This window comes from Sciurus carolinensis, chromosome 12 (assembly GCF_902686445.1).
Source record: "Sciurus carolinensis chromosome 12, mSciCar1.2, whole genome shotgun sequence".
Lineage (NCBI taxonomy): Eukaryota > Metazoa > Chordata > Mammalia > Rodentia > Sciuridae > Sciurus > Sciurus carolinensis.
In genome coordinates this window covers 5056935-5073491 of record NC_062224.1, presented here as the reverse complement: position 1 = coordinate 5073491, position 16557 = coordinate 5056935, and the positions used below count along the sequence as shown (strand labels likewise).

At 45.5% G+C, this 16557-nt stretch overlaps 1 protein-coding gene across 6 annotated transcripts in view; it reads right to left on the bottom strand.

The window, feature by feature from the left end:
* Ryr2 (ryanodine receptor 2) overlaps positions 1 to 16557 on the bottom strand; it is a 605596-nt gene that overhangs the window by 153394 nt on the left and 435645 nt on the right. For all 6 annotated transcript variants that reach the window (XM_047520965.1, XM_047520967.1, XM_047520968.1 and 3 more), the window contains exons 45-52: positions 15535 to 15670; positions 14702 to 14888; positions 12964 to 13069; positions 10978 to 11098; positions 7433 to 7602; positions 6094 to 6314; positions 3683 to 3773; positions 1469 to 1609 (exon numbers count right to left, since the gene is read on the bottom strand). In XM_047520965.1, the coding sequence (XP_047376921.1) occupies positions 1469 to 1609; positions 3683 to 3773; positions 6094 to 6314; positions 7433 to 7602; positions 10978 to 11098; positions 12964 to 13069; positions 14702 to 14888; positions 15535 to 15670 (1173 nt within the window). The remainder of the gene's footprint in view (positions 1 to 1468; positions 1610 to 3682; positions 3774 to 6093; positions 6315 to 7432; positions 7603 to 10977; positions 11099 to 12963; positions 13070 to 14701; positions 14889 to 15534; positions 15671 to 16557) is intronic.

Sequence of the window (16557 nt, the reverse complement as noted above, 5' to 3'; positions counted from 1 at the left end):
TAGTTACCCCACTCCCTGATGATTCTCCCTAGCAAATGGAATGCAAGCCTACTAACAGGCCGCTGCCAGGTGTCCCCAGAGGACACCACTCCAAGAGTGAGAAATTTACTCTTCCCTGTTGGATTAAAACATATGATCTGGGCTGGGGCTGGGGCTCAGTGGCAGAGCGCTTACCTAGCATATGTGAGGCACTGGGCTCGATCCTCAGCACCACATATAAATAAATAAAGGTCCATTGACAACTAAAAATATATTTAAAAACAATATGATCTGAGCAGGGCATGGTAGTGCATGCCTCTAATTCCAGAGGCTTGGGAGGCTGAGACAGGAGGAGGGCGAGTTCAAAGACAGCCTCAGCAACAGTGAGGGGTGAGGCACTAAGCAACACAGTGAGACCCTGTCTCTAAATAAAATACAAAACAGGGCTGGGGATGTGGCTCAGTGGTTGCGTGCCCCTGAGTTCAATCCCCGATACAAAAAAAAAAAAAAAAAAGCCATATATATATATATATATATATATCATATGATATATATGATCTGTACTGGAAAAGAAGTCTATAGGAAGTGTACATAATAAAAATTCGGGGGAAGGTGTCATTTGTCTATTGGTTACAAAATTAGTTAAAATTTGTAGTTGTAAATGTAAAAGTTTAAATGTCTTTTAAAAAATAATTAAAATATTTCACTTAGAATTTCTAATTTTAAATTAATGTTGTAAATGTTTCTAGAAATTCTGAAACATTATTTTAGAAGGGCTCTCAGACTACCAATAGGAACTCAGTGAAAACAAGGCATCACAAGTAGCTACCGGAGGTCATTGCTGCTAAACTTTTCCCTATTACACAGCACACTAGAGGTTAGGCTGCTCCGTTCACTCATGATATTGACCAGAATTCAAGCAGGTTTTGATTAAACATAAGCCTACCAAATGTGGTGTTCTGATTGCCTTCAAAATCACTCCTCTCAGTCATCTGAGCATACTTGAATCATATTCATTATAAACAGTGTTATAAGTTAGTCCCCTAGACAGACGGCACCACAGACCTACTTAAACCTCCACAGAAGCAAAGAGAAGGTGTTGGCAGATCACAGGATGACTATGATTTTATGTAATTTTAAGTATTTTTATAAGGTCTTATGTTGTATATTCTTACGATTGACTCAATTTCTTGAGGTTTTATAAGCTTGACATATAACGAGGGAGAATTTTAGTCCAAATTAATCCAATGCACTAGAAACGTAACCACGCGCCCAATTTCCTGAAATGTTCAGCTATTTTCAATTCAGGAACAGCGTCATGATCACAAGGAACATGCTACCATAATGACTGGGAAAAATCAACATAACCTGCACTCTCAAAGGGCATGAGTTTGAAGAGGAAGAAAAAAGACTGTCAGTGTTGATATCAGAAACCTACAGCTTTTTATCATTTTATCAATCCAAATAAATCCACAAAACACGGAATTACCTTTTGAGACAGGGCATCAAAAATGCCCCAGAACAACTTTCTGGACAAGTGAAGCTCCTCTTCGGAGGCAGTGCCGAAGCTGCCCCAGCCCCCGGGCAGGCAGTAGTACTTCCAGCACCTCTCGTAGTGATTGGTCAGCAGCTGCGAGGGAAGCCAGTCCAGAAGCCGTCAGCTGCCACCTGCTCTGCCCACCTCCCCTCCCAGGGCATCTCATGCCACACAACAAGGTCAGCTGCTAAGTCCCACGAGTCCCTCTGGAGAACACAACTGCCCCATTTCTTCAAACCCTAGCACCGGTCACGTACAGGACTGAGTGCTCCTTCTCACGAGTGACTGCATCTTGAACAGAATCCTTTATGAGATCGTCTGAACACCTAAGCAAGCTTCCAAATCTATTCGGGTTATTTCTTTGGCTGTCGATGCAATTTATTACCTTTCTAATTTTTCACATATGTGAAAGACAAGGACCAGACTCTCATTTGCAAGATTTTTGGAAAATTTTTTCCTTGTCTAAACTTGCCAAATTTAAAAATGATCTGCATTCATTAACTATAAATATTTGGATTCTCTTTTCCTTATCTAATTTTGTTTTTGTTTTGTTTTGTTTTGGTACCAGGGATTAAACCCAGGGATGTTTTACCACTGAGTCACATCCCCAGCTCTTTTTTAAAAGTTTTTTGAGACAGGGTCTCACTAAATTGCTAAGGTTGACCTCGGAGTCACAACCTTCATGCTTCAGCCTCCTGAGTGGCTACGATTAAAAGCATGCGTCACCACTCCCGGCTAAGATTGTTATTAAGCTAATGCAACCCTTATTGTTGAAAGATTTCTTCTCGTTTTGTAACAGGAGTCACAGGGGTCGCTGTGTGCTTGCTGCTTGACCAGTGGCAGCTAATTTGAAAACTGACATGCTTTTCCCCCTTCTTTCCTCCCTGGGGAAACAAGATTATCCTTATTCCAATTCCAAACCAAGTTATCTGTCCTTTGGATCAATGACCACAGGAATGGAGAAATCCAGACCTGGGGGCTGGCACCAGCGAATCTCTCTTCCAAGGCTACCACGTGACTGTGACTGCAGTTCAGCTACCATGTCCCCCCTTTAGAAGCCCACTGTGCCTCTTGGCAGTGGGAATCACAATCTCTGGGACAGGAGTCACTGTGTGTTCACATTTGCCAGAAAATCAATAGAACTTCCTTCTCCTTCTATCCAAAACCTTGTTCTTGTTACCTGATTGGCACTGGGGACAAAGACAGAACTTTTGGTACCTTTCAATCATATCTGATTCGTTTAGATAGAAGTATCTACATCTACAGCATAACTTTTATTGCATGAAGATAAGAAAGTTATATTTTATCTTTTATCAGCTATTTTTCAGTGTATCTGCAACAAGAAAATTTTTCTTGACAAGGCCTACTGTACATGACAAACTATAAAAATGAGAATTTTAGCAAGGATATAATCTACCTACTTCCTTAATTTTTCTAGATTTATTATCCCAAAATCAATTGTAATAGGTAAAAGTTGTTTCTGCTAAATATCCAGGGGTCCTCAGTGTGCCAGATTAAAAAGCAGACTCATGGTCACCCCTAACCTTTTCTACAACGCTAATCCCGGGTGGCCTCAGGGAAAGGCAGATACTGCTGGATGTTACTCAGAGTGACCACCTGGAAAAGTACGTTTCTTCACCATATAACCTTGACACAAAGGTACTTTCCTGAATCTAAACTATTATACTAAAAGACAGGAAAGTATTCAGAAAGTCAGTAGAACAGAATAGAACCCAGTCAAGAATATCAGTGACCTTCTATACTATGTGACTGACTGACTGTACACACACAGGTTATCTTCCATCCCTGTGAAATGATATTTGGAACCTGTTGTGTGATTACCAACTTGTAAAATGTTTGGGAAGTTCACTCACTATCTCTTGAGGTTGCTAATAACACTCAGGGCCAGGCCCATGACCATGCCTTCCAGTCTAAGAATAGCCTGGCTTATCTTTTCCTTGTGGTCCTTATCCCCCCACTGAATTTCATGAGAGTGGATGTTAGGAATCCTATGATCTTTTATTGCTCATTTCAGGCTGATGTATACATTTCTGCAACATATATGGCCATTTCAGTCATTAGGAGAAATTTCCCAACATCGAAGATCAAACAGGCTACTGGGCAACAAAAGCAGAGGAACAAGCAATCAAATAACCACACACTCACCTTGAGAGGCATCTTCGCATGTTCGTTTAGTAAGGGAACATCAAACACCAATCTTCTGAGCAAGTGCTGCATCATAGAAGGCCTCAGCTGCCTGGTGGGACAAAGAGAATTTTAACAACGGACACGAAGGAGGGGAAACTCAGCAGCCAGTTCATTAGACCAAACCTGTCAGCCAACGACCTCCACCTATGACCCCTCCGATGGCATCATTAGGTGTTCCTGACCCTCGGACCAGCCAGCAGTGATGCTGCACACCACACACGACAGTCCAGTCAACCGAGGACCACACACACAACAGCGGACCCATGAGACTGCAGGGGAGCTGACAATTGCTACCGCCTAGTGACGTCTTAGTGGCACATCGCAGTGCAACACATGGCTCTTTGGGCGTTTGAACAAATCTGCTGCGCTACAGTTGTGCAAAAGCACACCAGTCATGACACCCGACAATGGTGACCAACGCTCTTCCACTGGTTTTGTATTTATGACGCTTTCCCCCATCAGTTTAGGGTGCACCTCCTCCACTTGACGCCAACTGCAGGGAGGCGACCGAGGACAGCGATGGCGGGGTGCTGGCAGCAGCCTCATACGGCTCATGTGGACGGGTCTCCTGACTGCAACGGGAGGCCACACCGTGTCACAGGCCTGCAGCATTGTAGGCCAGTGTGAGTGCGATCCTCACACAGCGCGGGATCCCCAACCAGGCACCTCTCAGGATGCAGTCCGGCTGCTGAGCCAGGCCTGACTCTAGTCCAGCCGAGGCAGGGCTGCGCTGCCCCCTTGGCTCCGCTCCAGATCTGATCTGCAGGAGATGCTGCTCTTCCCTCCCGCCTTCCCTACCACGCACAGCCGCAGCCCATAGAAAGGGGGGCTACAGGAACCGGAGTGAGGGAAATCCTCCAGGACGGCAACTCAGCGAGGAGAGAGCACCAATACCAAGGGCCCCGCTTCACTGGCTGGTTAGAAACACCCTGTGAGGAGCAGGGAAATATCTTCACCAGCTACTCTTCTGACACAGCGTTAACAGAAAAAGAGCTCAAACACCACCAAAATATCAACTAACCCAACTAATACATGGGCGAGTGAATTAAACACACACTTCTCAAAAGAAGAAATACAAAAACCCAACAAATACATGAAAAATGTTCAACATCTTTAGCAATTTAGGGAAATGCAAATCAAAACGACACTGAGGTTTCATCTCACACCAGTTGGAACAGCAGCTATCAAGAACACAAACGATGATGATGCTGGAGAGGAAGTGGAGAAGGAGGAAGGAACGCTTTCACACTACTGGTGGGTTGTAAATTAGTACAAGCACTGTGGAAATCAGTATGGGGGTTTCTCAATAGACCAGGCCTGGAAACACCACAAGACCAGCTCAACCACTCCTCATTTTTATCCTAAAGATTTAAAGTCATCATACGACAGCGAGACAGGCAGACCCATGTTTACAGCAGCACAGTTCACATCAGCCGGACAGTCTAGGTGTCGCTCGGTGGATGAATGGATGAAGAAAATGTGGTGTATATACACTATGGAGTTTTACTCAGTCATAAAGGAAAGTGAAATGATGTCATTTGCAGGAAAACGGATGGACCTCGAGACCATTATGTTAAGCAAACTAAGTCAAAGCAGAAGGTTAAGGGTCACATGTTTTATGTGAAAGGTAAAGAGGAAAAAGGAAAAGAAAGGTGGGTGGGGGCGTCTCATGACAATCAAAGGGAGATCAGGAGAGGAAAAAGGGCAGGGAGGTGGGGAGGGAGGAGGGAGGACTGGGGAGTGATCTGGTCAAACGATATCATTTATTGCATATTGTGTGCATGTGTATGAATATATAAAAACAAACACCATCAGCAAATACAACTATAATACACCAATTAAAAAAAAAAGAAGAAGAAAAATCCCATGAGGTCAGTATCTTGATCCCATCGTACAGAATCTAAGGTCACCCAGGTGGCAGAATTCTCCTGATTTTCACCTCATGCTTTTTAAACACTACACGGTAGCTTTTTAATGTTCAATAAGGCCCTTTTTTCTTTCCTTTTCTGCAACAGGAGTGAAAACCATCCCACAAAGTCAAAAAGGAGCGATCTACCAATCTTACGCTACCGTGGACAGGGACTGTTGACACAGTCATCTTCCCGACACTCAGAGTTGCGTTTCATAGGTGCTCAAAGCTGCAGCCAGCAGCTGGACATCCCGGCAGGCGGGAAGGGATGCTCTTAAACTCCGCCAGGAGCCAGGGTGCTCGAGAAGACTCCTAACTCAGTACACGGGAATGTGTAACATGAACTAAATATTTGGGTACAGAAATTCTAAATTCCTAATAATTGGCCAAGGGCCACACAGTAAACCTCTTCCTTCCAGAAGGAGGAAGTCAGCTTTACATAGAGTTAGTGCCCACTTACCCACAGATGGACAGCAAGCACACCTCTATGGAGTCCCGCTGGGCTTTGGTGAGCGAGCAGCCCTTAGAGAGTCTATACACCGTGTGCAGTAGCGAGTCGATGAGGGAAGCGTGGTGCTCCGTCCCAGCAAAGAGGGGAGCACACCTCGTCAGCAAGGGCAAGACGGCCGTGCAAAGGTACCGATTGAGGGCCAAGGCCATGTCTGTCGCACTCAGAGCGGCCTGAAAGGGAAGCAGAGAGCACACAGCCATTTGTGCTTTCTCTCAGGAGACACCCTCCAAAGGAATCCCACGTGGACCCTCCGCTTGACTGCCTGGAAAATGGTGACATCGTGAAAGACAGAAACGCACTCCTTGGGCCTGTCTTCAAATGGGGCTCATGTGATCTTTGTCATGTCGATCAACTGTCAACTGGTAAATGGCTACAAATGGATGTCATTTGACATCTAGCTTCTCAAAACCCAAGAGGTCCTGGTTCTATCATAAAACACCCCCTGGTCTCAGCCATGAGCACTTTCCTGGGCTCAGGAGGAGAGAAAAGGCTCATTTCCATAAGAGAACTCCTACTCAGAGTGTCTGGATTCTCTTCATTAACACTATTCATATTTCTGCTTGTGTTCACAGCATCGGTAACCAAAAGCTACCTGCTGTTCAGGGCAGAATGTCATGTGAACGCTCAAGAAAGAAAAAGGAAATTTCCTTTGCAGTTTATGATTCCACAGGCACAATTTCATGGAAGGGCTATGTCAACTCAAGGCTCAACTCTCCCCAAGATCAAGAGAACTCATTTAACTGATTAAATAAATAAAAGGTGTACTAGGAAAACATTTGAAGCTTATTCCCCCATGTTCCAGAGAGAGATTAATTTACACTGGGAACAGCAGGTCCTCTGTTGTGGGGTGCCCAATATACAGGACAGATTTTAGCCAAACTGCACCTCGGCAAATGAAACCAACAGGATGCTGGTACAACTGGGGAGACCCAACGTGCCCGTGAAATCCTCTGAACACTTTGTTTTCACTGAGAAGCGTAATGGTCAGCGCCAGTGTAGAGGTTAGCTCTGAATGGAGGCCAGCAGGAGTCACTGTGACCTCCCCCAAAGTCGGATTATGTAGCCCTCTTAGGATTCCACAGCACTCATCAACATTCCTATGACACTCTCAAGGTATCAGTTTCACTACTCAGTGAATTCTGTGAGGACAGAGTCTTTTATTTTCTGCCCATTTAATGCTAAAATAAAAGTGGCCTGCAGCAAACTCACAGCCAGTGAGTGAGCGAGTGGATCTGTAAGGCAGCGGCTGTGGAGCCCAGAGGGAGTCAGCCGACGCTCCAGGACCTACCGTGTCTAGAGAAGCAGCAGCCCGGAGATCTGGCAGAAAGCCAACCTCGAGAAGGTGGAGGAGGAAATCTTGCACCTCAATCCCATAGACCCTGTCAAGGAACAAAACCATGGCTGCCTTGTGATCTGGGCAAAACCCCGCAGACATGTCAGGTTCCACCACATTCCCATCTAAAAGAGAGAAGGCGACACGCGGGTGTCAATGGCTGGGTGGCTCACGGTTTAAGTAAAGTTAGCAATGAAATGGTTCCCTGATCTACTGCCCCACGTAGGTGTGCAGCGACCGAGGGAACAGGCAGCACAATCTAAACCCGGGGTCAGGGGAACGTCACCAGGGCTTCTGTTTGCTAAGTGCATGCTCGTTAAAGACAGCATGACGCTGGAGACCGAGAAGGGAACAGAAGGCATCTTTAAGTCCCTTGGAAAACCCAGAAAAGCGCAAATGTAAAGGAGGGCTTTCCACTCTTGCCAAGGAGAGACTTTTAAGGTTGATAAAGCTTGGGCACCGGGTGACTGTCTTGGCACAGCTATGTTGTTGTGGCTCAGAATAATCACCGAAGGATAAACTGACCCCACGAAGCAACATGGCTGCCACGTGAGACGTGTGCCATTAGTCCTAGCAGCAGCAACCTCAGTTAGAACTCTGAGCCTCGTGGCTTCTGCTGTCAAGGGTCACTGGGGACGCCCACCCAGAGGCCCACAGGTTGGGCACCACTGCTACGCGCAATTAGGGGACTGTGTGCCAGTTCAAATCCTGGAGAACTGAGCTGCTTCCTGTCTGGCCCTGTGATAATTATGCCACCCTGTAAGATTCGGGAAACAACGTCACGGAATTTTTAACAGGGAAGCAATGTCGAGGCAAGAGGCGCCCAGGGAAAGAACACACAAGACCAGAACCATTCTGAAAGGATAAAGTGAAAACTTTCTTTTTTCTGTTTTCACTTGTGATTGATGAATGAATTTTACGTAACGATCGGAAAAAAAGAACAAATAATGTCTTAAAGGAAATTAAAAAGTAATGCCAAATAGCTTCCACTCCTTATAACAGTACTACTCCCTACTACAACTACTACTTTGCTCGCTTAGAAGCGTAGCGGTGCTTGTGGGTGCTGTTTCAAACATGAAGCTGGCAAGGCTACAAACACGCTCACACACCACTTCCACAATCCAACTGCCATACTGGTGTTCTCATTTCATAGGTGGTGAAAACTGACCTCCAGAGAAGGTAAGTACGTGTCCAATGTCCTACACATAGGAACCAGCAGAGATCCAACCCAAGTCCGTCTAACCCCTGTTTATATCTGTATGCTGTCATTTTCAAATACAAATCTCTACACAATTCCTGTTTGACTTGCCTAAAAATCACATTATGGGGAAACTATGATCCTGTAATCCAGGATTCTGTTGTTTATAGGTAGTTGTGCCTAAAGGAGAAAAGGAGCCACTTGATGATCCTAACGTAAGACTCGCTTTTCAGACACTTCAAGGAGACATTTAGCTTAATGAACGCAGCAGCTACTCCTCCTGGGGTTCCAAGAGCATCGATTTGGGTCACCTGCTGTTTTATTGCCACCATTTTCTCAAACACACTGCAGACGATCAAGCAGGAACTGCTGATTCTCACACGTGGGGAGCATCTGAGCTGGAAGGAGGTGGCCCTGTGTGCTGGCTTCCCTGGGGCACCTGCTACACCTGAGTTCTTCATCCACCTCAAATTACGGCTCAGAGAGGCTGCCCAGGCCTGCTGGGCCGAGAGCTGCAGATGGCAGGTTTGTCCCTCAAGGCTTCTAGACCCCTCTTTTTTCATGATTAATCAGGAGCACACTCTATTTCTAGAATAAATGTGATAAAAATGTTTGAGGAGTGCCTTAACTAATACTAAGAGGTGAAGAAGTCCTTAGAGGTGAACTTCACACACAGAACACAGTACAGAACACAGAACCCAAATTTCTAATGCTTGGAGTTGTATTAGAACCCACTGCCTTGTCACTGAAACAGACGGGGGGAGACTGATAGCTCAGGGCTTGCACGGGAATGCACGGGCACTGCGACGTAAGACTGGCAGGTCTGTCTGCATCCTCCCCCCAAAGAAGGCAGGAAAAAGGAAGTCACTGGTGGCCCAGGGACTGCAGCCGTAAGATCAACTCCCACTGTGACCGTGGCAGCTTTTTCTAAATAAACCTCACACTGTACATCCACGAAGACAAACGTGACTCAACAGTATGCTGAGAGCAGGAAGGACAGAGACCCCAAATCTCCCAAGGCTGGCGAAGGCAGATGCTCAGAGGACACAGGAGGGACGAGACAGCCGGCCACACGAAGGGCCCTGAGCACACTCGCATCCAGCTGGTTCCTACCAACGCTAACCCAGCGTCCAGCTCTCTCCATCTCCTAACTGTGGCCACTGGCTGTTCTCCATCCTGTCAGTATCAAATCTGTGGCTTGCAATGTAGGAAGGAGAAGACCTCTTACGAAAGCAAATGAACACCAGCTAGAAGGCAGGTGGGGATGACCAAGGGACACAGGGAAGACACTGCCCCTGCAGTGGGGGCAGGGAAAGCGAGGGGACAATTTTTAAAGCCCGCCTTTCCCTACAGTGATAATGTGTGCAGATTCACAGCGGCTGATTGTGATCCCTGTAGGTTGGCAAGGTGAGCACACAGGAGGCTTCCCAGTCTTGTAACCTCATGGCTGGAAAATAGGAGGACTCCTTGTGGCTTGTAGTGATTCCCTCCCTCTAGATCTGGGGCACTGACAGCCTGCCTTCTTTAGGAAGGATCAGTGAAAGACAAAGATCATAGCATGCGCTTCCCACATAATTACGTTTTTGTTCTAAAATGACTTAGGGTTAAGTATTTACTATGGTATTTACTATTATGTGCAAATCACAGAAACCATGGTCTAGGCCAACTTGTTTATGCACTAGGACCATAGTTTTTGCTCTCTGGGTGTTAGAGCATACTGATAGGTCGATGCCTCCTTAGTCCCGCCCCCCAACATAAATACCTACCCAATGAAAACAGAGCAACAGTGAAATTTCAAACCAGTAAAAAGCAAAGCACAATTGGCGATCTAACCTATCTTTTGGATGTCTCCAATAATATCTGCAATCTTTTTAAAGTTTTCTCCTTCATCTTGAACTCATGTCACAACACACAGGGGGATTTTAAATCTCACAGTCAAAAGCTATGATTCTGTCTTTGAAAAGAGTAGCACCACAAGAAAGTGATCACAAGAACCATGAGGAAGCATTTCAAAGGAACTGAGGTCTGGAAAGACAGAATGAGGACCAAGGAACAGGATCAGGGACAGGAGACGGGAAGGGGTGCCTGCCTCCTCTTCCTTGGAAAGCGCCCAAGATGTCAAGTAAGAGAATGAGGATACCACTGGAAAGACAGTTGTTTAAAAACAACGAGAATGAAAAATATCTCATTAAAAAAGACACGATATGGTTCTTTCTTTCTAAAGGAACCTCCAGCAGGGTAGCCAGGCCAACAGTGTCGTGCCAGGCCCTCCTGAGTCTCACTGCACAGAAGCTGGCCTTACCTTTGGCTACTGTTGGCATCTGGAAAGCGACGCTAATGACTCCCACCAAGTCTCCCAGTGGAATCAGGGATCTCAGAATAGACCTGATTCTGATGGCTTCTCCCTTACCAGCGTGAATCAACTGAGCAGGAAGAGAGACAGAGGGACATTAGAGCGAGTTTGTGAAAGCAACATCACAGTTCTGCCTAGGAGACTTCTAAGGATGGGTGTCGGGAGCTAAGATAATTTTCTGTCAGGTATACATGTAAAGTTAGGCCTTTCTCAGAAAATGTTTCAGGCTCACAGAAAGGTATTTACTTGCTCCTGGTTTTCAATGACTTCTGTGTATACCAAATTATGTATACCATGGCCTAGGCCAACTGGTTTACCCATTAGAACCATAGTTTATATCTTCTTTGGGTGTGAAAACACTCTGGAAATCCAATAGGTCTAGGAATGCTTACCCTCCATTGCATATAAATATCTCCCCATAATGTAATCAGTAACATAAAGTAATAATCATTAATCACTGAGCATACACTAACATTTAAGACTGATTTAGCCCCTTTCTTGTCTTGTAATAAGAAATTAATTGAACCTCCATCCATATTCCACCTGACTCTTCCCCAGGGTGTGGGGGATGGTGGACACAAATCCTAGGGATCCCTTAGACCATCACTGGCTGGCAAAGATTCCATGATCACAGTGGATCAGGACAGTTGAGAATCTCAGGGTCCCAGAGCCAGGACAGGCATCTGCTTCCTACACCACAGGGTGGGACCCCAAGCAGGATTTCTGACATACGGGAGGACTACTGGTTACAAAGATGGATGACTTCCAGAATCGCCCAAGTAATTGCTTAGTAATTCACTTGGTGGCCCACAACACAGATGTGACAACAGAACATTAGTATGAGTTCTTTTTCCTGGTCCATCTGATCTTTCTCACTGAGGTGGGAAAAAGAACGAGTGTCGTGAGCTTTAACTTTTGCCTATGCCTATGATAACCTTGATCACCTCTGGTACACATTTTTTTTTTTGCAGTGCTAAGGATGGAACATAGGACCTCTTGCTTCCTAGACTAATGCTCTACCACTGAACTACACCCCAGCCTCAATCACATTTTTGATCATCTGTTCCCATTTGCTAAAATTTAAAATATCCTTAGCACAACCTGTTTTTACAAAAATCAGACACGAGGTTCTAACGTTCTAACATTTCTCTGTCCTGCGATTCCCCTCTGCTCACAACAGAAGAGCCCACTAAGTAAGTGTGAACCTGTAAGTGTGAAAGAAAGAGATAAAACCCAACCCAAACCGAGGCCAAGAGCAGGGAGAGAGTTGCCGTGCTAGTAAGCCCTCTGGCTCGGTGCGCACCCCGGTTTAAAAGTGAACCTGCGGTGCTGAGCCCTTCCCACCCAACCCCGTTCAGTGCAGTTCCTTCTCTGGGTTGTTCTCTTCCCAGGTCATGAAGGCAGTTTTTACTGCCACTGGGGAGCATTTTTAAAATACCAACAACACGCTAAAGCAGAATCGATTAGACTAAAATAAAGCAGGAAAGAGCAGAGCGTGTTACCGAGTAAAAGTAATATTCCAAGCTCTAATTCCAACCTGGGAAGTTTAGAGACTGCTCATCTCCCAGGGTCTGAATTCTACTTCCTGCCCTGCCCCGACATAGCAGCAAACACACAGAGAGCTAAACGTACTGAGAAATCGACTCGGTGGGAAGTGTTCCTCTAAAAGGAAAGGAAACTGGGCAGTGAGGACGCATTCTCTTCTCCCTAAAACTCAGCGAGGCTCTCTGAGTTTTCAAGACTCAGGAGCGACCGAGTCCTCTGCTAACTGAAACCTCAGTACGAATTTCCCAGACGTTTCCCACTAAACAAACGCTCGCCCGGCAACGAGGCTATAGCCATTATTCTCGGTGGAACGTGGGTGCCATGGGTTTCAGATGCTCTAGTGACCGGTACCAGCCATGGGTGTCTGGATACAGATCAAGCAGGACTCACATGCATCTCAGGGGCACAGCGCCCCAAGAGGTCGATCAAAGCTGCATAAAAGGTCATGATGGCATTCCCCATGTGTATGGTATCATCTTCCTCCTCTTCTGTATCACTTCCATGGGTTTTCAAAAGAAACAGAAAACAAAGTGGGTAATTGACATTTCATGCTTATTATACATCTCCCCGGGAAAAAGCACCAGCGAGGCAGCACGTTCTTGTCCCTCTGAAACTTCTCAGAGATGTTCTAAATTTACAGGTTGGCATTTTTAAAGGAACAGAACAATGAGCTAAGAGGTGAGAGCCTACTGCCAAGAACACACCTACAGCCAACTTTGTATTACTGTTCCTTCAAAAGGGAAAAGGAAGAACTGCTCATGTGATGGATTCTGCTCAGTTGTAGTGGCAACGTAAGAACAAAGAAAATAACTGATGGACGGGCTGATCCTAAGTAAGTTTGAGGCCACTTTTATAAGTGGCACACACGTAGAGGAAGGGGGACAGAGGTGTCGCACAAGGTAGCACATGCAAGCCACCCAGAACAGTGCTCTGTCCAGAGTGAGCACTTTAGAAACTTCATTTCATGGACTCACCCACCTCCACACTGATGACCCTCCCTCTTATCTCCCCCCAAAAACCCAACATTCTCCCTCCCCATCCCCGTGAAGCAAATGCAAATGTTTCATTCTCTTGCTGAGGAGAGACAGCTCTGGACGGTCCTGGAGGGTCCCAGTCCTTCCACCTTGGGAACTCAGCAGAGGCCGCCTCAGTGAGAAGTGGCAGTCTACAGAGCGATGGAGGCCTCTGCTGACACCTCCTTCCTCCTGCGCACACCTAGTGTGGTCCTGGGCCTCAGACCTCTGGGTAAGTCATCTACTGTGAGAGAACCTGAGGGCTCCCTTTTCCTCATGGCTGATACACAGGTAGCCTGGTGTCGGGGTAGGGGGCTCCTTCCTGTTCTTGGAAGGTTGTAGTCTGGAAATTCAGCTGCGGTGTGAACAGAACAGCTTGCTCGGTCTACATGTGGAAGGATATGGGCTTGCAGAACTGATGCACTCCACCACGCCTCTGCTGGAAAATCTGCCCCAGTGAGCCAGGTGTTCTGTCTTCACCAGGGGGGCTAGCAGAGTGGTACCTGAATGTCCCAAGGAGGACATTCACCTCCACAATGTAAAAACATCAAGGCACAGATAAACAGCATGCCTGGATTACCTCCCTCCATCCTGGAATCAAGGGTTGGTAAGGTCTAATGGGGAGAAATATAAGATAGGGATCACCTCCCCACTGCCTCCAATACCTTGATAAGCATTCCACTCATTAGAGTGACATCTTCTCCCTTGACCACCATATCCCTTTGGTCCAGTCCCCACTCTCTTGCTAAAGGTCTTTTTGTTCCTGCCAGCATCATAAGAACTCATTTGAATTACCTTGTCACCGAACCCCAGGCCAGTCCTGCAGGCTCACCTCCCATTACGTGTAGCAACCCCACCCAGCTTCCCAGGAACATCTGCAGAATGCATGATCCATCCCCTATAGCAGGAGCTGCTCCACTAAATCCAGTCTCCCCAGCAATCTCCACTCATTCCACCTAGTCCAGCAGTAAACCCCATCTATTTCTACCTATAGAGCACATTTTATTTTCAAGGGGAGAATCCATCAGTACCAGAAATGATACTGCAATCTATAGAATGCCAAGTATATTTTATAAACTTCACCAAGTACATGTGAGGGTATATATGAGACTTACAGGGTTTTGCTGGATCCGCTCGTTGGAGAGGGGCCGTCTCGGGAAGGATCCTCAGCTATTTTTATGGCTTCTTCCATGGCTGCAAGAAGACCATTCCCACCTTCCCCTCTCAAAGCAGGACCGAAGCACTCAGGCCTCCGGATGAGCAATCTCACCACAACGTTTGCATTTTCTTCCACACTCTCCCCTGAAGTCAGAAGAGGAACATAAACAATGATGAGTTACGTAGACGCTCAGAGCAAATAAATCTCAAAACAATCATTTCTTATTCAAAGCCATAAGTTAGGGGCTGGGGTTGTGGCTCAGCGGCAGGGCGCTCGCCTAGCATGTGTGAGACACTTGGTTCGATTCTCAGTCCCACATATAAATAAATAAATAAAATAAAGGTCCACTGCCAACTAAAACAATATTTTTTTTAAAAAAGCAATGTTAAACTCAAAAATGTACTAGCAAAGCCAAAACTTAACCCTAATTACTAACTTTATTTATGCAAAGCACAATTTCTTTTCTTCACTTAATAGTTAAGATTACTTAAGAAAAGTATTATAGAGACACAAACTACTCAACCTCATTGATATATTATGGGAAAAGATATCTTAATCCTAATTATTAGAACCCAATTTAAATTTATATAAGAAATTGGGTACCTAAGATTTTAATTTAAATAATGAAAGCATTCTCTGTGCAAATTTTGTTTAATAAATGATTATGTGAAAACCCTACTGATAATACACAATTTCTTTACTAATAGCCCCTTTTTTCATGAAAATGCTAGGATGAATTCATGCACTTTTAGTAATGGTCAAAGAAGATCTCCAGCAGCCTGGTCCTACCGTTGCAGAAGACAGCAAATCTGAGGAAGTCGAGGTATCTCTCTCCTTCCACTGGGTTCCACCCGATGTCCGGATAGCCCTTAGACACCAGCATCTGGCAGCTCTGCAGGCCACAGCCAGCCAAGTAGCGCACAACCTAGAAGCCAGGCATCAGGCAGAGGTTGCCCTCCGGATGGAAGCATTAGAACTTCCGCTGGGCAGAGCACGCGACACCCTCAGAGGAGGGCTTCCACCAATGCGGCTCTGCAAAATCTTTTTAATCTCGTGATATCCACATGAATCCCATCAGCAAAGTCTTAGACTTAAGAAATATTTAACTATAATAAAGTGCACTCATAAATAATTTAGGAACCTACTCTATGGAAGAACCGGATTCTTACACTTCACATCATTTGCGACCCTGACTTCCAACAGGTATATTTCATAAGCTTTAAAATGTCTAATATAAAAACAAAACCCAAGATACGGAAAGATGTGTCTAAAATGCACAGATCTTTTAAAGAGGTGGCTTATTTGCAAAATGATGCATAAGTTAATGTGGGGTTGGTTGTGAGGAGACACAGAGAGAAGGAGGGAAAACCCAGACACAGAGTCAAACATCCTCAGATTCTTCAGATCAGAATGGTACTGCTCTCAGGACTCCTCGCTGGGAGCAAGCTACTTATGCATTTCAGGTACTGTTTCAGGGTCTAGAAAAACTTGTGAGACAAGTTGATACTTTGAGTATCAACATGATGCAACAAATGGAAAGTTCATAACTGACCTCATATGACAGAATGAAGATGCAAAAGGATACAAATCCCCTCCAGGCTACGTGAACAAGGTGTTTACACTTGGGTCCCTTCCCGGACATCTCATTATGGATATGCGAACATCCCATAACCCCACAACCCCAAGGTCTGAAACACTTCCAGTTCCAAGCATTTTAGGTAAGGGATGCTCCACCTATATGCAACCTAATTTTCAACACTGTTGAAATTAGTGCATCCAAAATTTCTGCCTAGCTTTTCCTTTAAAAATATT